This window comes from Ooceraea biroi, chromosome 6 (genome assembly GCF_003672135.1).
Source record: "Ooceraea biroi isolate clonal line C1 chromosome 6, Obir_v5.4, whole genome shotgun sequence".
Classification (NCBI taxonomy): Eukaryota; Metazoa; Arthropoda; class Insecta; order Hymenoptera; family Formicidae; genus Ooceraea; species Ooceraea biroi.
Window position 1 is genome coordinate 2,921,246 of NC_039511.1, and position 26,735 is coordinate 2,947,980.

The window sequence follows — 26,735 nt, forward strand, 5'->3', positions numbered from 1 at the left end:
TTAATGATGTATAAACATGTAAAAACAAAACGCATGCACGATAGTAGGTACATGAAAAACAAAATGTGCATTAGACCTCTCACTTCGAATATCCGAGCACTTTCTATTATCCCTGACATGTCGTTAGACACATGTGACAAAGTGCATATCATGAGCAAGAAATCTCGATGTCGTTTTGACGAACGAGCGAACGATAACGGAGCGTAAGGAGCGTATTTAGCGGGTCAAGCACCGAAACGGTGAGAGATTTCTTGATTTTCCCTCGCGTGTCATGCGCTTGATGGCACTCGAGTCTGGCGTTACAGTAAGTAGCCCATAACAACCTACCTTCCACATACTTGCCACAACGAGCCTCCCCCACGAACAAAGGAAATCTCCGCGCTCCTGATAGAATCACTAGTGAAAACTGCGAGCCGAGAAATGCGCGACCGTCAGTTGCATGGGAAGCACTGATAGAGCAACATCGCGTGCTCTATATAGAGCTCTGTGTAGGTCGTCACTTGACTGGAGAAAAATCTCCCTTCGTCTTCCAAAAGAATCGTTGCCGGATAGTCACCCCTATAATTCGCGATTATAAACTTAGTGACAATGGCGAGGTGAAGCAAGTCGACAGATCGCAACCATCGAAATCCCCGAGCATGCCAACGGTAAGCTGGTTTAGTTAAAGATGCCTAGTATCGCCAAAGTGTAATCGTAAAGGATACCAGTCGCCAGACTTCCCGAAAGGCGATGCTTGAAACCGGAAGGAGGTCTGCCATAAGCACTTCTGAGCTGGGACTCTATTCTGATCGCGGTGATCGATACAGCAGAAGTCGTTACGGTCTGATCGCGAGGAAGCTTGCGATCGGAGTCATGGTGGTGGTGACGGTGATACTGGTGAGTGTGATGGAGAGAATTTACTCGGAATAAATACCGTTAATTACATCGTTTTCTTCAATTTATATTTTAATCTGAATTTTATTTTAATTTATATTGTTTACGAGATGAATTCATGGCATTTAATTACAGTAATCGTGTTCTCTAAATTTAAGATATAATATTTAACTCTGTCGATGACACCGGAATTATATAATAATATGCTAATCTATAACATGAAGAGCTTGAATTATGTGCATAGGCATTTTTTTGCGTCCTTAAAAATCTATATCTTCTTATTTAGTTTATATTATTCTCATCTTTATGCACTAATTTGTGCATTCATTTCATGATCGATCATTTTGCTGCACGTTCTGTTCACATACGGACAACGACCTTGCGCGACAAAACGTCTTCGTACAGTGATCCACGGTGCATCCTGTTTCGCACGATTTTGCTGCACGCGCCGAGGAGACGCGATAATTAAACGGCGTGGAATTCTTCACGAGTTTCTTCCACGCGTGAGGAACACAATAGACATATAATTACCGGCTCGCACGTTTTCTCTGATGATTAATGTCGGCACCGTGTGTGGAATCGTAATTTCACCGCAAATCTTCGGCTATCCCTTCCATGCATGGCGAGCCAAGCGAGCAAAGATTTCTGCCTGTTACACATATAGAGCGTTAACTGTGTTGCGGTACGAATTAACAGCATTCGCTGTTTTAGAATAAGGTTAATTGCAAGTTTGTTGTTTCAGCAGCTGGATGCGGACACTGTTCGTGAATCTGTTAACTGTTGATCACGATTCACCACCGTGACGAATTTTCTTTTATGCAGTTGAATCAAAAATAGCGGTTTTTCATTACGAATTTCATTAAGAACAGAAAAATGGCATCGACCGTTCTTGCTAGAAATTGGCGCAACGCTAACCAGTAGTAGTCCACTGAAATATCTCATAGAATTTATTACATTTTCATGCGCCGTTAAAAATTCTTATCAAGATCAGACACGATAATCTTAATTGGTTTCATTAGACACCGTCACTAACTAATGCGGTTAAGAGTATTCCTTAAGAGGCCCAATTTGCTATTTAATGCCATTCAACTTACCCGAAATATTATACAGAGAATGCAATTAAATTCCTGTTACTTTGACGACATTGCAGGTGGCGATATTTATGTACGACTTTACGTCCGCCACGTCGGGGAACAGTAAAATCAATCAGGAAACAAAGCATATATACATACTGCAGAATGCGCTTAAGAAGTCACCCAATCTCGCGAGAAAATCCGCAAACTCCACGATATGGCCCGAGGCCATGGTCAATCGAACGGACGACTTCCCCATGGAAGACCGTTCGGACGATGAGAATTACGAGAATCTCAATGCAACCCCTATGCAGAGAAACGTAACGGAAGATATGATGCTGGCCGAGAGTCGCATCGTGAGACCGAGCGGGCCCGAGATGAGAGCGCAGAATCTGCAGAATTTTAAACAGCGGAAGAGAATGCTGAAAGCCATAGAAGACATCAAGGAAGAGGAGGAATCGGAGGCCAAGCAATTCGACAATCACGCGGTCGTTTATCGAATGAGACAGAGGTGAGCGGCGCGCCGTCGTGATCGATACCTGCGATTATCTTGAGTGGCTCGTTCGATTTCTCCCGGAGCGTTTGTCAAAATTAAGAGTCGAGGATACGGTGACGGCCAAAAAAGCCTAAAACGCACAACTTGAGCGAAACATAACGATTTATGAGTGCCAATTCGGCGCGATGCTTGTGACCTTTGTGCGCTGCAACGCGAAGGATTGATAGTCCTAGGAGTCAATTGTATCATTAATAATTCGAAAACGATCGACCTCGAATATCATTGACATCCTTTCGGCTACGAGGGGTACTTTCTACGTTAGGTAACATTGTACCATACATTACGCGCGCTGAGTCTCAATTTTCTCAAATTGCATATTGCACATCGACCGAAGTGTCATTAATCACGCTTGTATCTCATCGTCTAGAAGATAAGCGCGCCGCAAATTGAGCGCTAAAAATTCAGAAAGATATCTTTAGCGCTGTATCTTAATCGTCCAAGTATTACTAAACAACTGGAAGAATCCAATTTGTCATTATAAAATTACTGAACATTTTTTGTCGTACCTTTGATAGATTCAAACATCCAGATTCGGACGAGGACACGAGCGTGGAGAAGACTCGACCGACACCGTTCTACCAGGGGTACAACACGCCGCATCCGGAGTCGTTCAAACGACCGAGGTATCCGCAACTGTCGCAGTACCGGTATCCACACTCGTCCAGGAACATACAGGACATCATCAAATACTTGGCGAACAACGTTGATATGCCGCATCGCGGCATCAAGTTCACCGGCGTTTACGTGAGTCCGAAGAAGTACGACATGATGCCAGACATAGACGAGATGATGTCGAGTAGCGAGAAATCCGAGGAAAACGAGACGCCTTCTTCTTATTCGATCAATTCGCATGACAACGATCCATTCTACCAGTACAAACCGAAGCACCCGGCGGACGTGAATCTCTTAGCTACGTCTAACGTGAGGTTTGTAACTGAAAAATGTATTGCAATACGCGAATCGGAAAGAAGAAATAATTGTTGAATATCAAGAGTTAGAAAACGTCGATCAAATAATCAAGTAGCAATTAAAACTGTTTATATATTCTTATATATCTACAAGATTTAATTTTATATCTTAATAAAATATGGAACTTTCTAAAAAATAAGAAAATAATTACGTTATTGTATCGTGTATTATTTATTACTTGACGTGTAAAGATCTACTGACGTATTAATTAAAATGATTTCTTTCAGATTCTCTCCAATTGGAATTCACCGTTACAATCCTCACTACAATTCCTTATACTCTCGACCCTTGTTAAATTACAACAAGCCAGTCATGACGGACTACGACACTGTTGGCTCTTATTCGACAAACACTTTGGGGAAAAACCGAAAACCGAAACCGTTCAGTGTGATGCTCGACATTTATCCCATCACCGATATTACAGAGCAGAACAAGAAAACGTCCTGGCCGAGACCACAAGGATCCGTAGATGATTATGACTCCAGAAGGCCGCAATTTAATCGCCCACCACCTACATTTTACCCACCCCCGCCATCCCCGCAATCGATTCCTCTCGTGGCTTTACCCAGCCCTACAACTCTACCGGAGGAAGAGGAAAGGCAACAAATGATCTTTCATCTGAATCTATATCCTCGGAAGAAGAATAAGCTTAGTAGGTATGATAATATATTATTTTTTAATTCTGATCGTTTTCTTAATCAAGTTTATAAAGCAAAGTCTGATACTTGAAACTTATCGTCTAACTATAATCGATAGCCAACTTAATGATCATATTTCATATATTCTTTGTTTTTAAATTTAGCGAACAAAAATATTTAAAAAAACACATAGTATTAATTTGTAAATTTAATTTCCAGACACGATATCATCCATAGATCGGAATCAATGGGGCCTGACGAGCGGCAGCAATTCGCGAAGAAGATAATGTCGCCGTTGGAATCGATAGCCAAACACTTGACTGTTCATTCCGCGCTCGAGGAATCAAAGTTCGAAGAAAGAAATTCAGAAGAGATCAATTTGCCGTTGGCGCGGTATCAGGAGATCAACCTGGACAATAAGAACGAGAATAGCAGAAGTCTCGTATTGGACGACGATTCGGAAGTCTATCCAGATTCGAATAACGAGGACAGTGTTGAAAGGGAGACTATCGTGCCTTCGAATCACAAATTGAGCATCGACGAGGACTACGCCAGCACGGAGAAGTACGAAATTGACGCGCAAAAAATCATAGTGACTACGGAGAAGGATTGTGCGAATTGCGACAGCACGAAGGCGATCGACAACTCGAAGGCCAGCGTGAACGGCAGCATCGATCTTTCGAAGGATATCGAAGGGTTTCAACGCTTCAGCCACGGTCTTCTGCGCTCAGATTGAAATTACAGCTTAGATTTGAAAGTGCAGCTACGCTGGAGAACGCCAAACTATTCTGACGAGAGACTGTCGAATATCGATGATTCGTTACTCGATCTTCTATAGTATCATATAGAAAGACTTACTATTGTGTTGTTTCTTTAGAATCACAAAAACTATTTAAATAACGCAATCATTATTGTATCTGGTTTGACGAAATAGAGTTTTTAATTTTCTTCTATCGCTTCTATTCTATATTATTTTCGTTTATATTCAATTTCCAAAGTTTTTCTGTAAAAATTTATTATAGTGTTTTGGGGATGCTATGTTACATTGAAAGACATTTCATGCTCACAAAAAAGGAAAGAAATCATTAACTGATAATGAAGCTGCAACATATACAGGGTGGCCCATTTTAATTTATACAGTCGATTTTTTAAAAAACTAAAAGAGATACGAAAAAATGTTTCAGACAGACATGTCACGATTTCGAGGGGGACATAAGATGATACCATTAGTTTGACCTTGAATAGTCCTTGAATAGTTAACGACATAAGATGACATTTTTCGGAAAAATGTTTCAGACAAAAGTTACTTACTTTTCGATGGAGAATAAGAATCTGCAATAAAAAGTTGGGGTTTCAATTTAAGGAATTGAAGGTGATCTTCGCGTGACCTTCAAACGACTATTCAAGGTCAAACCAATGGTATCATCTTATGTCCTCCTCGAAATCGTGACATGTCTGTCTGAAACATTTTTTCGTATCTCTTTTAGTTTTTTAAAAAATCGACTGTATAAATTAAAATGGGCCACCCTGTATAAATCCAAGGACGTGTCTATAAGGTAATATAAATATACTATTTCAAACCGAGTTCAATAATCGTATGACAGGCTTTAATTAATCACTAGCATGAAGAGCGTTACGAGTTGGCCAATTTTGAAGAAAAGGATGATGTTAATATTCTTTCCACGTGATCGATCAAAAATTTCAATATCATGTCTATATACTCTACTCGAATCCGGCTCGGACTGCTTCCTCGCCTTGACATTTTCGAAGTTATTCGAAATCTCGTGATCTCCAGTGAGAACGATCAAGAGATATTCGTTGTTTGCAGAGGATTGCTTCATAGGCCACTGTGATGCTGGCATCTGGATTGCATGTTTTTAAATAAGATGAGTTTATCAAAACATCTATAAAACTAAGTAGTCTAGTAGTAATGCAAAATAATTCAGAAAAATTCTCTCTCGAGACGATAAAATTATTTAAATTCGTTTGTATGATAATGAAGCTTGGCTATAAATTATTTTCTGTTCAAGTTACAACATTGACTCACTCTTCCTTTTTAAAGAGAAATTTTAAATAGATAATTTAAGTTTTTAATCTTCTTAGTGATTTTCATAGACAATGCAATTTTTTAGTTTTACTGATATATATAGCTGTACGATTGATTGAAATGTTAACTCAGCATTTTATGTGTAATATGAGTTTAAAGTATATTATTTAATATACTCGTAATTATACGCCAAGAAAGTCAAAATTAAATTATGCAAATTTAAAAATATATTGTCAGTTATAAATATGATGAAATGTACAATTTTCTTTTGTCTTATATATTATTATATTACAGTAGAGAACGATTTCTTAACAGCACAGCTAACGTAGTAATAAGTAAAATATACAAATTGGTAGGCTTAAAATTACTTACAAACTATTGCATTTTACAAGCGCATTTTATACTTTGTCACATGTGTCCTACTCGCACATCACTTTTTTACATTACGAATATAGCACCATCGATATGTTTTCTCAGCTTTTCATTAAGTTTATAAATTACACATTGTATGCAATTTTGTATCTTCCCACGCACCTTTCACTAAGTCATTTTTTAGATTCATCGAGATTGCATACACACTATTCCAAAATATAATTAACATTGTAAACTTTCTTTAATCAATGTTTTCTTAGCAACAATATTATTCTCGATTTAATGCTAATAACAAAAGTCGGAACAACATATGCTAATTGAAGCTTCCTCAAGATAAATTTAGAATTAATTTAAAATTAAATGCTTTTCGGTTTATATAAAACGCTTGATCGTCTAATTATTATATATCGCGCTGAAATTGTTAACTGCAAATTTTGTTTAAGAAAAAGTCAATGCAGTTTGAAAGAAACACTTTGCAATTTCCGTCTGATCTCTACGTTCTTGAACCCAGCGTGCTTGGATGGTAAAGCGTTGTATCGGCGCCCCATTCGTATGGTCCCTCGTGCGGGCCCAGCGTGACCATGGTGCCCGGGCCCAAAGTCGTATGGGATCCAGCACTGACCATGGCTGGTCCGGAAGACACGTAACTGAGAGGCGGTCGTGGTTGATCGCGCAAACGTGCGTGCCTCACTTGCCGCTTGTATCTGAAAGAGAAACATAACTTGCGACATTTTCGTTCCGACCTCCTTTCTAAATGACGTTGATAGAAAACAGGTCCCGCGCGTGTAAGCGACCTTAACGCGTCACTGTCAAGCTGTATTTTACATGCAGATAGTTGACGAAATAGTTACGGGACGCAGACTTATGAAGAAGTTAAGATAAATGATCATTGACCTAAAGCAAAGCTAAGAGAATGCTATTTAACATGATGCAAAACAAAACATTGAGTAACTATGATAGAATAAAGAGCAGAATACATCATACAGGAGTTGAAATAATTTTACGTCAATTCAAAATTGCGTGTTTTCCTAACACTATAAGTTAATGATGTTTATACAACTCGGATATGCTTGATTAAAATTATTGGTGCTTACTTGGAATGCATGCAGCACAATGTACAGCTGGAAATTATGGCAGCAACTCCGACGAGGACGGCGATGGCCAGGACCCACATCTGCGTCATGGAGGCGTCTGCACGCGCCACCAAGGCAGCGCAATGCTGCACTTTCTCCACGTGGTACATTCTGTACACCTTCTTCAATTCTTCATTTCTTGGGTCGGTCAATAGCGCCCGCATCTCGTCCAGGTCATACGACTCCTTGCCGACCATCTGGAAGCATGAACTGGTCGACGAGAAGTCCAGAGAGTTGTCCTCCTTCGAGTAAAACTGCGTGTCGTAGACGTTGATGCTGATAGGCAGCGAGAGGGCTTGCTGAACCGCTCTCTCGAAATCCTCCAATGTCTTCCTGACTTCGACCGGCGGTTTCGAGAACACGAACTTCAGCATGTCGCGGTCGCGCAGCAGGAAGATCCTCAAGGTGATGTTGGTCTCGCGTCCAGGCGTCCCTGAATTGTTCGCCGTCACGATCATCTCCATGAAGCCATCCGCGTAACCTGCCATAGACCCGGTCGTCCTGAATTCGCCAGTGCGCGAGTTCAGCGACAACTGCGACGGAATCTCACGCTTCGACATGGAAGGATCGACCAGGGACGTGAAGGACACCTTGCTCATGTTGTAATTGATGCGCAGAGCGCTGGAATCGGCATCGTAGGCCTCCAGAGTGATCAGGCTAGTGTCGATGGGCACGTTCAACCGAACACCTAACGTCACGTTGTCCTTCTTGAAGCGCGGTCGGTTGTCGTCGATGTCCAGCACCTTGACGAGCACCTGACGCTCCGAGGGATCCTGTCTGTTGTACGGTTTCGGTACTATGTCTGATCGCTTCCGGGAGTACTTGAAACACTTGACAGTCAGCAAGTGGAACTCGGCGGTCTCTCGATCGAGACGGCCGTTGGACTTGATGATGGCAGAATTGTTCCCCAATCGCTGCACCACAAAGAGACCCGCTTCGTTCCCGTACACGATCTCGTAATCGATCATTCCGTTCTCGCCAATGTCCTCATCAATCGCCTCGATCACGCCAACCTTGCTGCCTACCGGCATCTCTTCCAAGACATTCAGCTCGATCGGCGGACTGTCCAGGCTGCGCTTGAAGTGCGGCTTGTGATCGTCGATGTCGTTCACGATCACCTGGAGCACCCTAGTCGCTTGCTGTGGCGGATCGCCAAGATCCTGTGCCACCAGAATCAGTGTATAGCTGTCTTTGGTCTCTCTGTCGAGTAGCTTGCGTGTGCTGATCAGCCCAGTCTCACTGTTGATCCGGAATGCACTCGCGTCTTTGCCGAAGTTGCCGTCTTCCAGAAAGCGGAAGGTGATCCTACCGTTCGGTAGATTCGGGTCATCGGGATCAGAAGCTACTACTTGGAACACTGGACTGCCGAGGGTAGAATTTTCGGCGATGTAGGCCATCTCCTCCAACGTCGGTCTGATGAACAGCGGCACACCATCGTTGCTCACCACGTCACCGATATACAGAACTAGGCTTACGTCTGCGTACAAAGTCACCGTCTTGCCACCGTCCTGTGCCCGCACTCGCATGTTGTAAGGCTCTGTTCTGCCTTTGCCTGTCAAGGCTCGTGCTGAGTAAATCTCGCCCGTTGTGTGGTTGATTTTGAACAATCCTTTGAAAATGCAATTTTAAAATAAATATTCTGTATTTTTTTAAAACCAACTAAACCGAAAATTACATTTGATTAAATTAAAATTGTGATTAAATTGAATTAAGTAAACTAAAATTAAAATTCACGCATACATTCAATAGCTGTAATCTATTCAATTATCGATAATATATCAGGAGTGTGATTTAGTTTTGAGGGTTTTGCAACAGATGGCTGTAGTGTCAGTTTGTTCCAATAGCTGTTTCCGATAACTGTTCTTTCTTACAGTGTTGACATTATCCATCACATTTAGTAGCATTATAGCAATAGATGCAATAACAGTCGTGTTTATATCATCGTAAAAATCCAACTTCCGAAAGCTCTTTAGCATTTTCGACATGCGTTGCTTTTGTTTTTTAATCAAAACAAAACTGCGGCTGACGGTTATAGAATTCTTGTGGAAACTTGTGGTGATTCTGCCCCATCAATTAAGACGTGTGAATACACTGGTTTAGACGCTTTAAAAGTGGCGATACTGATGTGAAGGACAAAGAACGCTCGGGACAACCAAGAAAGCTTGAAAATGCAGATTTGCAAGCATTATTGCACGAAAATCCAACAGAATTCACTTCAGAACTTGCCAGAGCATTAAGTGTTGATCGTACAACAGTTACGAAACATTTACATGAAATGGGAAAAATTCAGAAAGAAGGGAAATGGGTTCGACATGAATTATCGGAAAGTGCCATCGATTGAACATTTGCATTTCGTTGATCGCCAGGCAAAAAAAGAAGAGTCTTTTGTCTCGGATTGTTACTGGGGATGAAAAGTGCATCTATTTTGATAATCCGAAACGCAGAAAATCATGGGTGGATCCAGGCGAACCATCAACATCCACTCCGAGACGCAATATTCACGGTTGAAAAGTAATGCTCTGTATTTGGTGGGATGGTGTACTATGAGCTGTTAAATCCGCATGAGACTGTCACGGCTGATCGTTATCGACACCAATTGTACAAGTTAAAGCAAGCATTGGACCAAAAACGACCAGCAATTGCGAGTGAACGACGGAAAGTGATTCTTCTTCGTGACAACGCTCGACCTGACGTTGCGTTATCAGTGAAAGAAACACTATTAGAGCTTGAATGGGAAGTCTTACCGCACCCCGCGTATTCTCCGGACATTGCTCCATGCGATTGTTATTTGTTCTGGTCGATGCAACACGCTTTAGAGGATACACACTTTCATAATTTGGAAGAAGTGCGAAAATTCGTCGACGAATGAATCAACTCAAAAGAAGAGTCATTTTATCGTCATCTCTTGCCAGAAAGATGGGAAAAAGTTCTAGAAAACGAAGGAAAATATTTTGATTAAGGTATTCATTCATTATCATATTTAAATACATGCGTTTTTGAGCAAAAAAACCCTCAAAACTAAATCACACCCCTAATATATTATACATCTAACAATTTATGTAAATTGACGTTGCAGTTGACTAAGATTTTGCTCCTACCGTTAGCTTCACCCTCGTCGATGATCTCAAAGTGAATCATTCCACCTTCGCCTTCATCCGGGTCAGAAGCCGTGATATTCACCACGCTGATTCCCACCGGTGCGTTCTCCGGGATCACCGCGGTGTACGAGTCCTGTTCGAAGCTGGGAGCGTTGTCGTTGACATCGAGAACATCGACTGTCACCAAGGCTCGACTACTTCGTTGCTCGGCACCGCCCTGTGGCATATCCGATGCTACTACGTAGAAACGAAGGACCGATTGTCTCTCTCTGTCGAGACTCGTGTTAGCGGCAATCTAGAAATCATCCTTTCGTTACTTATTCTGTCATAGTATAAAATTTGTTTAAAAAGTTTCTCAATTCTACCTGAATGTTGCCTGTTATCGGATCTACTTCGAAAAGATTAGCGTTTTCGCCCGTCAAGGAGTATCTCACTTCTCCGTATCCTCTTTTGACTTCCTGCTCGGTATTAGAGCAGTCCATATCCATCGCTTTCACGTTCAGGACAATCTTCGAGGGTTTTGTCGATTCCAGTACAGAAATCTTGTAATCCTTCTGACTGAAGATTGGACTGTTATCATTGATGTCTTGAATCTCGACGATTACGTTAGCCTCTGACATTTTCCGCGTTATATCGTAGTCCCTGCCGAGTGCTCGCACTTTGAAGCGGATAATCTGGAAACGAGACCAAAATTATGCCTCAATATTCATATAACAACAAAATAACATAATGACATAAAAAAGATTAATTAAAATTACTTATTTTACCGTAAAATTTATGTAATGAACAATCTTTACGATTTTTGACGATTTCTGTCTAATAGAAGAATGGAAATTGCAATTCTCTACCTTCTGATTCAGCTCTTCGTAATCCAGCCTTTTACTCAACACCACGTTGCCGCTTTGAACACCTACGTTAACGTAGCCTTCGTCGTCGTCTTCTCTCACCAGCTCGAATCTCTTAACCGGCTGTCCCGTTGTCGGATCTTTTGCCGACAACATCAACAATGTGGTGCCCAGCGGTTGCTCCTCCGGAACCGTGATCTTTACAGTCGGATTGTTCGGTGACCATCCAGGATTGGTGAACGTCGGATTGTCGTCGCTGTAAGCTTGGATGAAGATTGTCACCTCCACCTTCGCCATCTGCCTATCCTTGTCGACGACGGCATTCAAGTCCTGCGCCTGTACCGTCAGTATTATAACAGCGGCCACTTGATAATCCAAACCTCGATTAACTGTTATCAAGCCGGTCGCGGAATTTATTCGAAACGCTGATTTGTAGTCGTACGGAGTGGTGCTCTTCAAGGCTACGCCGGTCTTGTCGACGGCCCTGATCGGTTCCACTAGGGAGTACTCCAGATACGCGTCCGCGTCGGGATCGCTCGCTGACACCTTCAACACAGATTCACCTGCACGTAAAAGAATGTTTTATAACAATTGTGTAAAACACCAACGAATATCTTCAGTATCAAAACTTAAGCCAATGTGAGTAATATTTTTTATATATAATTACTATTACGTAATTTAATGAATAAATATAAAATTAAGTTTAATAAACGTTTTTAGAGTCGTACCGATGGCTGCACGTTCCGAGACGTAAACCTGGTACGTTGATTCATTGAACGTCGGCGGCTTATTATTCACATCGATAATATTCACTGTAACGGTAGTAGTAGCAGTTTCCTTGACGGGCGTGCCAGAATCAACCGCATATATGATCACCTCGTACTTATCACCGCCGGTCTCCAGATCCAAGCGAGCGTCAGGTGACACAGTTATGATACCAGAACTGTAATCGGCAAAAGTTTATTAATTAATTTTAATAAAATGATATGAAATTGCAACAGAAATATGACAGAAAATATAAGAATCTTAAAAATTCTTCATTATGTAGATCCAATAGGATCTACATCGTACCTGGAATCGATGACAAAATTATCCTTGGAACCGGACGCGATGTAATACTGCAGCAAATTATCCCTGCCATCAGGATCATTGGCAACGACGCGAATAACTTCCGTTCCGGGCGACGCGTTCTCCAAGAGCCTCGCCCGGTAAGTATTCGGACCAGGTAGGTTCGACTTGTAGTTCCCTCGGAAGATGGGCTTCTGGTTCCCGGGCACTCCAACGCGAACAAGCAGCTTCGCCTCGGAATACAATGACGGTGTTCCAAAGTCGGTCGCACGGATCATCAATTCGTAGATGCCTCTTTCGGTGTCCCCGGAACGGACCGGTTTCGACATGGTCACCTCGCCTGAGTCCGGATTAATCTGTAAGTTTTTGAAGAAGATTAATTAAGAAAATAATTAAAAACTGATTCAGAAAATGAAAGATTGAGTTCGAGGAATGCAAAACAATAATTGCATTATAAAATTTAGCGATTACGTCTCCTTTCAATCTTTACAAAATTCAATTATTTAGGTTTCCTTAAAATAAAAATTGCAGAAAGCGTTTCAACGACGAACCTTGAAGACGTCGTTTGTCATACTATTGTGCCGGCTGATGGAGTACACGACTCTTCCATTGCCCTGGCTCGGTCCATCGACGTCAGTCGCCCTCACGAACATCTGGGGCTCGAAGCTGGTAGCATCTTCGCGTACCGTCCTGGAGTATTCCGCTTGCTCAAACACCGGCTCGTTGTCGTTGACATCGTCGAGTTCGATGAGAATGTTGACCGCGGATACGCGACCCCCGCCGTCCTTTGCCTCCATCGTCAAAGAGTAGGACTTCTGCACCTCGTAATCCAGCTTCTTCGCTACGGATATCCCGCCCATCTGCGGATCGGTGGCGAATTTGTCCGCGCCGAAGCCTCGTAATGTGTACGTTAACTCGCCGAAGGAACCACTATCATCGTCTTTTGCGTGAACGTCACCAAAGTGAGTGTCGGGCTCCGCGTCTTCCGAGACTGAGAGCTTGTACACCGATTGGGAAAACTCGGGGCTGTGATCGTTGGCGTCTAATAACTGAATGTGCACTCTGGAAGTAGCCACCTGAAACGGAAATCATTTCCTGTAAGAATTTTCGGTAAAATAATCGGCGAAATAGCTCACGCGAAATAATTCTTTAAATTAATTCCACATAAAGAAGAGAATATTTAACTAATATTTGTTTAACAATTGCTTACATAATTTTTTATTAACTATCGAATTAAATATTAATGTTCTATCTCTGCATAATGCGAGGAAATTTTTAATTGTAAATTTCTAATACTGACTACTTCGCTCGCTACAGTCGCGACGACTTCAAACTCCAGTTCCCTCTTTGCGGGATCGTCGACGTCGTAATCGAGCACATTGACGTTCTTGGCCTTGATCACTACCGGCACTCGGCCTTGAGCTTCCTCGGGACTGACAATGAATGCTTTGCTGATTCCCGGATACCCCGGCGCGTCCCGCAACGCCAGGAAATACTTGGCATTGTCGCCCACGTCACCGTCGCTCACAATCATGTTCAAGCCTGCATAATGATGATATTATCAACAAACGATCTTCTTGAGAAGCACAATACATTGCACAAGCGAGAGATACAAGAGAAATTAAAAAGACAATAGAAAACTACGAATTATACATCCATTGTCATAAATAATTAACAGAAACGATATTGGAATTGTTGCTTACATGTATAAATTAAAAACCAAAGACATTTAAAAATACAATCATAAGTTAACAAAAACAGGATTGGCATTTAACAATTTTTCAATTTTATAGCTAATTAAACGGACGGAGATTAAGCAGATAGCGACCTGGAAGAGGAGTGTCCTTTCCAATGTCTTCGGAGATCCTGATGCTGAAGTAATCCTCGTTGAAAACGGGTACCAGGTCGTCCACGTCCGTGACGACAATCGTAATAGCCGATGTCGCGGTGTCGGCCGGGATCTCATTGTTGATCAGTTCGGTGGCCCTGACTTGGAAGGTGTAAATGCCGCCGTTCTGCAGGATCTTAGGATTCTCGCGATCGAGGGACACGTTGGTAGTGACCAGCCTGCCCACGGTGACATCACCATTGCGGGATACCTCGAGATCGAAGTGGCCTGCGTCGTCATCCTCCAACGTCAGCAGCAGACTCCTGGATTGGCCCGTGTCACCGTCACGCGCTCGCACCACCAGGACTATGTGATTAGCTGCGGTGTTCTCCGGAAGCGCCGCACTGTAAGGCGCGTTCAGGAAAACGGGTGGCTGATCCTGCACGACAGATTTGGGGGAATTAATTGATCTTGTCGACTAAAGTATTATATTAAAAAAAATGATGTTAAGAAGACTAATTGAAAATAATTTCATTTACGAAAACGAAAAATAGAACTACATTATTCAGATAACTTGCTTAATAATTTTTAATTAGATCTCTGAATTTTTATGTATCAGTTCTATCGCTAATATTATATGTCATTATTAATTGATCTCTATTACCTTCCTATTTCCATAAACGAAAATTAATATCTTTTCTATTGCTTAATATCGACAAGTAGGTCGAGATTAAAGTGGAACAGCAAATATTCGATCGTACGAGGAATGTGACACGGAAACTAACCGACGGACTCGTTACGTCGACGCAAATAAACTCTAAACACTCGTGGCCGCGATGAGTCTCCACTTGACAGCGTTCGCTGCTGACAGGCAGAGATTGAATAACAGGTTGATGATCCTCTGCTAATTTTATCGCAAACGACGCTATTATCCAATCTAAGATCACCACCGGTTGCGTACGGTTATTTCAGCGATCGGGACCTACTTACCTGAACGTCGAGAACGTCAACGGCAACGGTCGCTCTGGCCTGCAATCGCTTCAACGGATCGTTGGCACCGTCGACAGCCAGCAGATTAATCAAATACGAATTTCTCCTCTCGTAATCTAACGGTTTCGCCAGCGTGATCTGCACGTCGTATCTGCCCTCGGCGAGCTGAAAGAAGCCGTCGCGATAATTTTAATAATTCATTTTTTTTTAATCAAGTTTCTTTAAATTTCAGTTTCTTTAAACATTAAGTAAACCTGAAACTTTGAATTATATAATTTTTTAGCAATTCTTATATAATAATAATGATGTTTGACTTGTTTTGATATTTATGACTAAATTGCAACATGTAATTACCTTTTCCGTGGAGACCTCGAAGACCTCGCAGACGTCGTCGTCGCGCGACGCCGCTACGCACTGCACGTGAATGTCGGCGTTCACTCCACCATCCCGATCCGTGATCGTGATGGTGCCCGAAGGAAGCAACAGGCCACCTACAAGCGCACTTTCCGGCACTCTGGCCGCATACGGCCGACCATGGTAGACCGGCGGATTGTCGTTCTCGTCGAGCACCGCTATTTCGCGACGGAGTGACACCGTGTTAGGTTCTGAGCCGGCGATACCTTCGTCTGGAAACGAGCAAATTTCATTAACTCTCATGTACCCAGCCAATTCAATGATATGTCAAACTAAATCAATTTTCTTGAGTAATTATGCGAGTAATTTTGCTAGTATAACAACTTTAAATTAATGAAATGAATTAAATAAATTAAATAAATAGTTTTGCTTTATCCAGTTTACAGTGATTTGTGATTTTTGATGTGTGTATGTAGTTGCACATTTTCTAAAATCTACATAACGCATCCCCGATTCTTACATAACTTCTTTCAGGCAACTTTATGTAAGCCTGCATTTAAAAGTATAATATTTAAAAGTGCATATACGATAGATTATTATGCAATATGTTACGTGCAGAGATATGCCGCTTTACCTGTTATACTGATAATAACTTCGATAAGGTCTTGCGTTTCCCTGTCTAACGCTTTCCTGAGAATCACAACGCCCGTATCTCGATTGACGGTGAAGTATTCTCCGCTGATGGAGTAATGTAATCTGGATTCTTCAGGATCTTCGCCCTGGAGGGTGTAGACGGGGGCACCAGGCGGCGTGCCTTCCGACACGGCCAATCTGGCCATGTCTCCACCTTGTATGAAGTGGGGTGCCCTGTTTATCACCTGGCCCCATGACGAACACCAAGTGGAGACCAGTAGCAGCAAAATCGTCCACATCGTCACCTGCGATCGGCTCGTGCTTTATCAAAGAGCAATTAATACTCGCAACGTAGCAAATTAAAAAGAAATTGAATAAAATCAATCAAAGTTAATGAAAATTTTGAGTAAAATGTAATTATAAAAAATAGAATAAGGATTCTTAATCTAACTTCGTGACATTCGGATGCAAACCGAATCACAGTTCGAGTGTTCACCCTGAGTGTTCCAATAGAAACAAAGGAAATCGGACGGCACTTGTCTGTTAGAGAAGAGACAAGAATGCAACTATTGAAATACACACTTATCTACTATCAAGTGCAAGGGTGCTATTGGAGACACCGTGGAATTCCTTGCAGCGAGGTTCGTCGAACCATTACTCGGCAAGCAACAACCGGCGCATGCAAACGAGCGTGTGGATAGGAAACGGCAATCGCGTGAGTAGGATACAACGAGGTCCGAGGGAGCCCTAGCCTCCGCTTAAACGCGACTATCCAAGAGCATGTTCCTTTTGCTCGTTCCAGAAAGAAGCACAGCGTGCTGGCAAACCGCGACCGGTACTCCTGGCTACCTCCGGCGATCGCGACCGGCCGGCGTCAGAATGCGTTTTCCGCCGGGAGAAACGCCGTTAGAAATCAGATTCCGTTTCGGGAGCTCGCAGAAGCCGCCACGACTCGGTCTATACGTGAGAATTGCCCGCTGACGTGACCGAACCAAATTGGACCGCGCGGAGAAGCACAAGGTGTATTTTTAACGCACGTTATGCGTACCTACTCGCGGGGAAATCCTGGCTTGCGAAACGACCTCGCGGAAAACCATTTTTACGACACGCTATTTCACCACAAGGAGAACCACTCACAACTCGGCTCTCGAGGAAATATAAGTTACGCGAGAAATGTGCTTCTTAGGTATAAAAGTTTAGCTTGAAAAAGGAAACTGGACATTTCTAAGCAGCTGCTTCGTGAAGAACGCGCTCTTAATTGACGGGATGCAGAGAAATACGTTTCTTATACCTACACACGTTGCACGACAGAGTAACATAAAGGTTGGAAAGGATTTATATAATATTATTAAATATACAGTCATAAAATTTTTTAAGGAGACATAAATACATGCTTTCACTTAATAAATTCAAATTTAATTTACAAAAATTAATATAACAGAATGTCACGCATTCCGTTACATTAAAAAACAAACAGCCGAAAAATTGCTACGTAACATTCATCCTATCTACTCGAACATCTAAAGACATTAATCACGTAAATAAAACAAGAGATCCACATCCAAAATTTGTCGATAAGACGAGCGCTATTGTTAGCCACCATAAGATTGCTCCGTTTTAATTAACACTCCCACGCAGCATCCGCGGCGAGATGACGAGGCGAGTCGTTGTTGTCTTATCATTAATATCGCGTGGGCAGATAAGAAGACAGATAAGGCACAGCGTTACCAGGAAGAAATCACGCCGTCAGGAGCAACAATGACATACAGCGTGGGGTAATGGCCCCGCATTTCCTCGACGCCTTCGTGCGTGCAGAGCGGCCTCGACTTCCGCGTTCTCCTCCGCGCGACCGCGGCCACCAGGAGGGATTGTCTCCAGAAGATGTAATTATCAATCGAGCGGAGCCAGGGAGAATTTACGGTTGCCGACCGTACACCTTCCATTTGGCTCTTCGCATCTTCGTCGTATCTTGAGAACGGTTTTCTCTCTCTGGGGGTTCCCGTTTACGCGCGATGGGAGGAAGCGCGTGTTACGCGCGATGGAAAATGCAATCTTCAGCGGATACGACACGCGAATGCACCAGCATGCACGAGCGAGCGTGTAATAGTAGTAGGAGAGAGAAGGAAAACGAGAATGAGAAGGAAAGAGAACGAGAAATAAGATGCGAGCGGATACGAAGACAGTACCGGCGATCGCGAGCAAGGTGGTTGCTTGACCATGGTATAGCTGCATGTTCTCGCGGTTGAAAGTTTCTGCCAGGTTCTTGCTGGAAACTCATGGAAGTTGATGTCACTTTTTACAAGTCTGAGCGATCATCCTTCGTCCACGTTTTCTCCGTTTTTCTTCGAACTTCGTTCACGGCTGATCTGAACAGTTACAGCTTTGCAAAGTGATTTGCTATGGGACTGTTAAATGGTGATCCGGGTTTCCCGGGTTTTACATCATAGGGTCAATGGGATCGTTGTGCGCATTATGTCTTAATTTTCATCATCGCGATTTCGTCGCGTGATAATGCAATCCTCGAGCAAAATGGGTAACGTCGGAAAACGTGCAACTGCTGTAGCTTGCAATTAGTTTCAGATGAAAGTGACGATAGCTATAATTAAATGTCATACACAGCGACATACTGGAAAAGCAACGTTCTAGCACGTAACAGTAAAACATCCTTGGCGCTTTCCATTAATCATCAATATTTTGTGTTTTTCAATATTCAGTTTTTCAGTTTCAGTTTTCTCGATGAAAGAAGAAGAGAGGAAGATTCCGTTAACGTTGATTCAGCGACAAATTGATTCACCGCGGAAGGAGATTCCAAAGTGCCAGCGATGCAACTGATCCGTGATCAAGAAACCACGAGAGACTTTGTAATCGCGGCTCTCGTTTGGCGCAGGTATTAAATGATGTGCGACGTTAATGGGGGCCGCATTATCTTAATGCATACTCCGGTTTCTCCAACAGCAAGCAGTCCAGAGTAACGCGGAAAGCTGCGGGATGCGAAAACCGTGACGACGATGACCGTGTGTGCATCGCGCGGATTACGACACGTGGAGAACCTTAAACAGAAGCGACCGTTACTGCCAGCCAAGTATAAAATGATACCGACGGATTGAATGATGACCCCGGCCGCGGTGATGCGGCAAGGGGAGAGGAACCACGTGCATGTAACAGATGATTTGCAAATGAACGCTTGTGAGATGACGTCGCGATTGCATGGCATTGTGGATACCGTACATTTAATTATCGCGTTTTCGTAATAATTATTGTTACGTTTTTATAACAATCAAATTTGTTGCAATTACTTTTGTGACAGATATTGTCATATGTATTTGTCGGCTTTCAAGTTGCACATCGATGTGAAGAATTTACGTGGCAAATTGCGTAAAGCGTAAAAGCGTTTCATGGTTTGCGGTATAAGAGGAAGTGTTATTTTGCATTAATAGCTGTGGAAAAGGAACGGCATAAAAAATGGACTTATTACTGATCTGCGCTACTTTTTTCAGGAATATTTATTCGTCGGGGTCATTAATGGTCGTTGAATGTTATGTACCACGTCAGTCGATTATTCAGCACGGAGAAATCTCTTTGGCATTTTAATAAGCGTTTCACGAAACGCAGGCTTCCACGAACGACACGTGCCACGTATTAAAGAAAAATCGCGACATCTCTCTGGGAATTTTTCAAAATGATGTAAGTATTATAATAAAAATAGAATTCACACTCGACAGATTCGCTCTAGAAATTAGTCCGCACTCTAGTCTCGAAACGGACAGTCAAATTGTGGGAAAAGGAAAACGAGGAGAGAAGAGTACAAGTGGGACAGGTAGCAGGAAAGAGACAAAAGGATGGAGAGAAAGATGGAAAGAGAGAACGGCAGAGTGGCAGGGAACGAGCAAGAGAGAAAGAAAAAAACCGTTACACCCTTCTTCCTCTGGCCTCCGTTACGTTACGCGCTTGGAATCCTGATACTGCGCGTGACCAGGTACTGTCAGGATGAATGACGAAGGAAAGGAATATCCTGCTGCGTGCGTATCTTCTCGGATCTTCACTTTCATCAGCAAAGTGATACGTGAAGAATATTATTTGAAAATTGACGGCACACAAATCTGCTGGTAACAGAATTCCTGCAAAGTTTCTTTCTTCGCAAGAGAGCTATTCAACGTGAGAAAATAAAAATTGCCGCATTAATGTAGTCTATAATCATGCAAATATAAATCTTCGCTCATCGTCTCTTAATCGTTGACAGTTTTAATCATTTCCGGATGATGTTCATCCCTTTAATCACTATCGAAAGGTGCGCAGGAAGCGCAACCGAAAAATCTGTACCCACGTGGTTTTTTCTGTTTCGCGAACTTGACATCGGTTCCTCGAAAGGACTTCTCCAAGCCGCAAAGTCGACGGTCAGAACTGGTTTCTTCGCGGAATCGCGAAAAAGACAACGGGGATCCGACCAGACTTACGTGGCTTCGCCAGACTAGCCAATAGCCCCTAATAAACCCGTTCGAATTTTCGGGAACGCGTCTGGCAAACCGTAAAAATTTCTACATGAGTAAAATGTAATTTGACGGCGTTAAAGTGAAAGTAAAATAAATAATTATATATTATTATTGCAATATAATAGTAAAGCTACAAATACCCAAGTTCCTGTCTCTTTGATATTTACGTAAAGATGCCAAGATTAATCTTTTTAGAGTAATAAAGAATTAATAATTCTGTGCAGAGATACGGTGAAAGTTTCTGATAACTCTGACGGGTTTCAACATTGTCGCGGTATCACCGTTCCATGGGTACCGAACAAAAGGAGAAACACGCGGTGATACCGTTGCGCCAAGAAATCGCCATCGGTACGAAACGATATCCTCGATCCACGACCTCAATTTCCCGATTTGCATGATCGTCAATTTGCATCGTGGACCTAGTATCCTCTTTTTGGTACGTTCTGTACAATATTATCTTCTTCAATTTGCCAAGTAAATTCCAGACGCTTACAAAATGTCTTTCAGTATGCAGATAATGTTCCGCAAAGCGTAACTAACAAACCGAACAACTGATGAACAAAAACGGAAGTTTGCGGATTACTTCAGCGAGATCGAGTCTAAGGAAGCCGCAAACTTTTCTAACAATGAAGACGATAAGGATCCCTCCACTATTAGCGTCCTATTAGCAGAACCTAAATGAGCACCAGCAACTAAAACAAAGACCGCCAGCCCGACTCCAAGATGTAACCCAGAATCCTCAGCATTAATATTTAGCATTCCCGACCTGCGGGTATCTTCGCAAGAGGATCCGAAGATGATCGATATCGAGTCCGGCACGAACGCAGCACTGTTTGAACAGTTCCTCCGAGCAAATAAGCAGGTCGACAGGTTTTCGGCGATTAACACCTGGCCGCGGATCGACGAACGACCAGCGAACCCGAACAGTCCCATCTCTCCCACATGAACCCTGGGAACGCGGGCGGACTTACCTTCCAGAATCGCTCCGCGAGGTCGACGCGCTGGCACAACGCGGTTATCACCTCATCGTGTCACGACACCGCACGTGCTGATATTCCCGCGCACTACGTCGGTCTGTGCCCCGTTACTGCGCTCACTCGAACACCCTCGCAAAACCGCGTCCGCGGATCCGCATGACGCACCTGCGGACAAGTAAGCAAAAGGACGCGCAGGAACGAGCGTGTCTTCTACCCAGTCGGTCTCATCGAATTGTCGGCGTCGTTTCGTCGAGTCGAAAAGAGAACCGACCGGTGTCTGCCAGCCAATGGACAGGTCTACACTGCATCCTAAGGAGGTATGCGGCCTCAGCCACGGGAGTGGAAGGTATGGAGAGAGAGAAGTCTCGCGCGCGCCTCGGAGTAAGGAGAGTCTATAGTCTGCGCCCGGTAACGCAGCCCGTTCCAGCAGCGACGACGACGATGAGGGGCGAGCCTTTTTTCTCCATTTGCTGGCCGGGGTGTCGGGTGACCCTCGACGGTGCGCTCGACCTAACCAGTCAAAGGGCTAAGTTTAATCCTGAAGGGATTGCGTGTCTGCAGGACGATTCTCCTGAAATTAAAATTAAAAGTAGAATAAGTGACAAAGAAATTAGATTCGTTTCGAGAAGGAGAATTCTCTTCGGTGACATAAATTCTTTCACTATCATATGTTTCGTTGTATTTTTGTATTGGAGATATCGAATAAGTATGTAAAATGTTTTATATGTTTCTGTGTAAACGACTGCAAAGTTTTGTAAGATTTTTAATAAGTCGAAAGGGATTTAGATTGTCTTAGTAATTTCTCACAGTAAAGTTCTGATTGATTCACCTGTCGCAGGTAACGATATTTCGGTGCAATCCGTGATGGATCGTAGTGAGTCATCTGTTTAACACAAGATGTGACAGTAATGAGATATAACAAAAGATCAGAGCTGTAATGAGCAGGGAGTCAATGATGGAATGGAATTGCGTCATCAATTTTCCTGACATTTCGTTTGCTAGGAGCAATCTCGACGACGCCGTAACCTTTCGACGTATAGCTCTCTGATTAATCTTCAGACGCACCGTCAGAAAAATCATCCTGCTAAAGTTTATCCACGTCAAGATGAAAATCCCACGTCTCGCCGTAAGAACATTGGAATGAAGTAACTCGCTTGCCAATAACTGAACCTTGAAGAGAAAACTTTGCGAGGGAAAGTAACATTTCATATTCAATGAAGCATTGATCTTCATAAAAATTACCTATAATAGCTCAAAAACCTTCGAGCTCTAAGAATCACTTTAATCACTTCAGTATCCAATCAGCAAAGTATAACTACTTAAAATTCAGAATAATATAGCATTAATTTTCTAATTTACTATATAAAAATAAAACAGGTGATCCCATTTGTCACAGAAAACAATAATCTGGCATCAGCTTTGGCAATTAAATCGCGCTTGAAGAATCGCGTCCCGAGCGGCTCTGCGCCGCTATCTCTCGCCGATCTCTCGCGAGTTCCTCGTCCTCGTCCATCTCTCTGACGAGAGACGGTTCAAAAGGTCTCTCCCGTAGCGATGCGAGCTTAACGTGTACAGGCTATAAAAGAGCAACGTTAAAATGCCGAAGGCTCGGCGCGCCTCCGTCTCTCTTCGTCCTCCTCCGGTCTTGTTCTCCCATCTCTCTTACTCTTCCCTCTTGCTCTCTAGCTCGGTGGGGATAAAAAGGACGCGGAAAAGGGGTATCCGTGAATCGTGGCACGATCGGGGAATAAGGACGACGAGAGAGGAACCGAGAGAAAGGCAGAAAATTAACCGGCAAGAGGAGGACCTCGCTACAGAGCGAGCAAAGAAGGGGACTTGTACAGTTAGCAAAGGCCGCGGCGAACGCGACTCCACCTTCGACGATAGAGTATCAGTCCGGCATCTAAAGTCGGACAGAGATTGTTTTCTCCTTGCGATCACAGGCAAGGCGACGCTGATCAAGACCTATCCAAGCTGTCGGAGATCGGATCAGATTCCGAGGCTCCAATCGCGCACGTGTCTCGGCTTCCGAGGCGCGATTTCGAAATTGCAGCAATGGAGAATGGACAATCATTTTGCCGTCATATCGCGATTTTTCTGTCCCCACAATTGACGCGGAATCGAGTCGATCGCGTAATTAAGGGATAACAAAAATGCGATTAATTAAACGAAATACAATTTCGAAATTGTATTATACAATATAACAATTTTTACAGTATTACGACAGATATGTGTAATTAATTTCTTAACAAGTTGCGCGTTCTTTTATCGCACATCACACGGTTCTCGTTATTTCTAATTAATAATAAAATAAAATTAGGAAGTTCTCGCGTAGCTTGTATCGAGTCAGGAGACAGGATCCCCAAGAAGCTAATACATGTGTTTTTATATTTTTAATTCGCAAGCATAATGGCAAATTTGCGTCCACGGAGAGGACACGCAATATGCATTTCTACGATAATAAAATGCGCGCGATGGCGAAGCCACAAGGAGGAACCAGCGTGGGAGAGACCGAGCGTATTTGCGCGCTCAGGTATCATCGACGCAATTGCTTCTTTCTTGCGTGTCTCTCTCCGTCTATTTCTGCAACTGGCGGACTCGTTGCGTTGCATTACGAGCGTCCTGTTACGACTATGGGAAAACTCCCGTGTACTCACATGAAGCACGGGGTGTGCTGTCAGTTAAGTAACCCACTTCTCACGCGTACGCTCGCTCCTCTCACACGCCGAGACCTTTTCAATCGGCGCACACGCGGCGACTCCACCCGCGCACAACGCGATTACGCTTACGATCGTGAGCCGGTTGCGCGAGGAATCGCGCTGCTTCGGGCGAGTGATCAAGCGCATTGCGGCAATATTTTTGGGAAAAAGAGCGGAAAGCGATACGGTGAACAAGCGTTTTCCCTAGCACGCGGATAAGTAACTTAACGCCTCGCTGCAACCGTAAAATAAGGAATGAATTAATCAATTTCTTGAAACGTATCATTTTCAAGTTTTACGAGAAAATAAAATAAAGTAGCAGATTCCTGAGGTTCGCGGAGAAATAAAATCAATTTTACGAACGTACCTCCTCTCCCCAGTTCGCGGAAATCTTTCACGGATACCTGGGAAGGCAGTTGGCGCAATTGCATTGATTGCCCGTCGCCGATAAATTATCCAATCAGAGCGAATCGCCTTTATCGTAGCCGAACCCTTTCCGGGTCTCGACCGCCGCCCCTTTTTTATTTGATTTTCGATTCTGCACGCCTCTGGGACAAATCTTTCGTGTAATTTCCAATATTTCCGCCGGCCGATCGAACATGTGTCTGCGACGGCATCGATTTCACGGCGACCTTTTACCGCGCTGCGAATTTTCAAAGTGTGAAAAGGGTTGGGGCTCTTTCCGCCAAAGGGCGGCGAGCGATACTGCGGAGGAAATGTATATTCGAAATCGTCATCAATGTAAGGCGTTCTCCCCTGACGTATTTCACAGGATTTATGTGTTTCCACGGCAACAATAAAAAAAAAGTCACATTTTTAACATGCAGCAGCTATATGCGCTATCACAAAACGCTCAGATATTTTGCCTTTCTTTTAATGTCAAAATTCTTTCTCCTGGATCCGTAAAAGGCGAAAGAAGATTAATCGCGAGCACGTTTAACGTCGCCTGAAAATTATTCCGTTATGCTTCCGTTATGCTGTATCTCCACGCGTCGACGTGATAAGGAATCAACAAAATAATAACGACTACTGCGAGAAAGCGTGACAGCAAGCCGTGCTGCGTCCACCGATCGTTTAAAGACACTTGACAGCACAGAATTATGCGAGAAAATTATCTCTTCCGGGAAGTAAATTGGATCGATGTCTATCGCATCAATCAAGGAAGTCATTTGAGATCGATCAGTTCGCGTTCGATAGATTTCTCGAAGCACCAGAACTTTATTCAATTTCTTCTCTCGCGCAGCGTTTATGGGCCCCATGAGCATTCGAAGGTACGCAACGCCGAATATAGTGGCATAGTCTCGCGAGGAGAAAGTGGTTTTATTCAAGCTCGCGCGATGCTCGTCGCAGTTAAATCTTATTTGTCTTGAATTTATAGGCCGTTGAAAATGTTGCGTAAAACAGTTTTTTCGATGCTATTCCTCGCGGCAAAACAATAGGTATTTTACAATTTTTGCCTTGACTTTCACAATTCACACGTTTCACGTTTCGCGAATAAGCAAACCACCGTCATTAAATAAACGCGATAAAAACTTCAGTCTTTCAGATATCTCCATAAAAGCAATCATGTAAAATTTTCTATTATTCTATCTGTCTCCGTTAAATTTTTAAGCACCACATTTACAAGTACAAATGTTGAACAACCGACTTTAAATTCATAATGCTACTATAATTGATAATTCGTAGCATTATTAATAGAAACAAAATAATAAATACATTATTAATTTAAATAGAATAGTTGATAAAAAAAATACATAGCACACTCGCAGTTAATTTCAAGTAAGAAAGCGTCAACAGTGTATAGTGTATCTCGCGCCTCTCTCTTATGCAAATAGTGGAAGGTTCAACGATTGCCATGTCTTCGGAAGAATGCGTTGCGGGATAATGGCGTGAGATACATCGACGGTGGATCTGTGCCAGGTCGGTCGGTCGGTGCACCTATGCAAGGTGCAACGCTCGTAAACACACACGCGGGACGCGTTCGGGAAATTACTGTTTAGGAGCGTTACAATTATGCAAATTGGACGAGCGGTGCCGTAATCCTCTCGCATTAAACGCTCCATCTTCCGTTTACGGCGTAAGAGAAATTTAG

General features: G+C 43.0%; 2 protein-coding genes across 7 annotated transcripts; one reads left to right on the forward strand and one right to left on the reverse strand.

The window, feature by feature from the left end:
- The first annotated feature begins 480 nt into the window (after positions 1-480).
- Positions 481-5,062, forward strand: LOC105281852. The gene is made up of 6 exons (XM_011343380.1): positions 481-647; positions 708-876; positions 2,024-2,457; positions 3,018-3,428; positions 3,699-4,127; positions 4,329-5,062. Exons 2-6 carry the CDS (start codon positions 730-732, stop codon positions 4,843-4,845), a joined length of 1,938 nt encoding a protein of 645 aa, XP_011341682.1. The 5' UTR covers positions 481-647; positions 708-729; the 3' UTR covers positions 4,846-5,062.
- A 1,352-nt stretch (positions 5,063-6,414) lies between these two features.
- Positions 6,415-22,474, reverse strand: LOC105281853 (cadherin EGF LAG seven-pass G-type receptor 2). Of its 6 annotated transcripts, XM_026970299.1 has the most exons (16): positions 21,939-22,474; positions 19,416-19,527; positions 18,664-18,843; positions 16,479-16,798; positions 15,845-16,116; positions 15,491-15,655; positions 14,501-14,939; positions 13,973-14,214; positions 13,224-13,748; positions 12,676-13,028; positions 12,333-12,547; positions 11,608-12,167; positions 11,125-11,433; positions 10,760-11,054; positions 7,623-9,270; positions 6,415-7,232 (listed from the first exon to the last, which is right to left on the reverse strand). In XM_026970299.1, the coding sequence occupies exons 3-16, from the start codon at positions 18,753-18,755 to the stop codon at positions 7,022-7,024; spliced, it is 5,646 nt and encodes a 1,881-aa protein (XP_026826100.1). In that variant the 5' UTR covers positions 18,756-18,843; positions 19,416-19,527; positions 21,939-22,474; the 3' UTR covers positions 6,415-7,021. The 6 variants fall into 6 exon arrangements, with proteins under 6 accessions (XP_026826100.1, XP_011341686.1, XP_011341689.1 ...); XM_011343384.3 differs by lacking the exon at positions 19,416-19,527; XM_011343382.3 differs by lacking the exon at positions 21,939-22,474 and having other exon boundaries at positions 6,418-7,232; positions 19,416-19,622.
- Positions 22,475-26,735: the final 4,261 nt, after the last annotated feature.

Bases quoted from the DNA above. Each gene is read 5' to 3' on its own strand.
- LOC105281852 (XM_011343380.1), top strand. From the start codon at position 730: ATGCTTGAAACCGGAAGGAGGTCTGCCATAAGCACTTCTGAGCTGGGA. The intron at 877-2,023 runs GTGAGTGTGATG...ACGACATTGCAG, and splicing joins TGGTGGTGACGGTGATACTG to GTGGCGATATTTATGTACGA. The intron at 2,458-3,017 runs GTGAGCGGCGCG...TACCTTTGATAG, and splicing joins GTTTATCGAATGAGACAGAG to ATTCAAACATCCAGATTCGG.
- LOC105281853 (XM_011343384.3), bottom strand. From the start codon at position 18,755: ATGAGTTTCCAGCAAGAACCTGGCAGAAACTTTCAACCGCGAGAACAT. The intron at 15,656-15,844 runs GTAATTACATGT...GGCTTCTTTCAG, and splicing joins TCGAGGTCTCCACGGAAAAG to CTCGCCGAGGGCAGATACGA. The intron at 13,029-13,223 runs GTTCGTCGTTGA...AAAAACTTACAG, and splicing joins TGACAAACGACGTCTTCAAG to ATTAATCCGGACTCAGGCGA.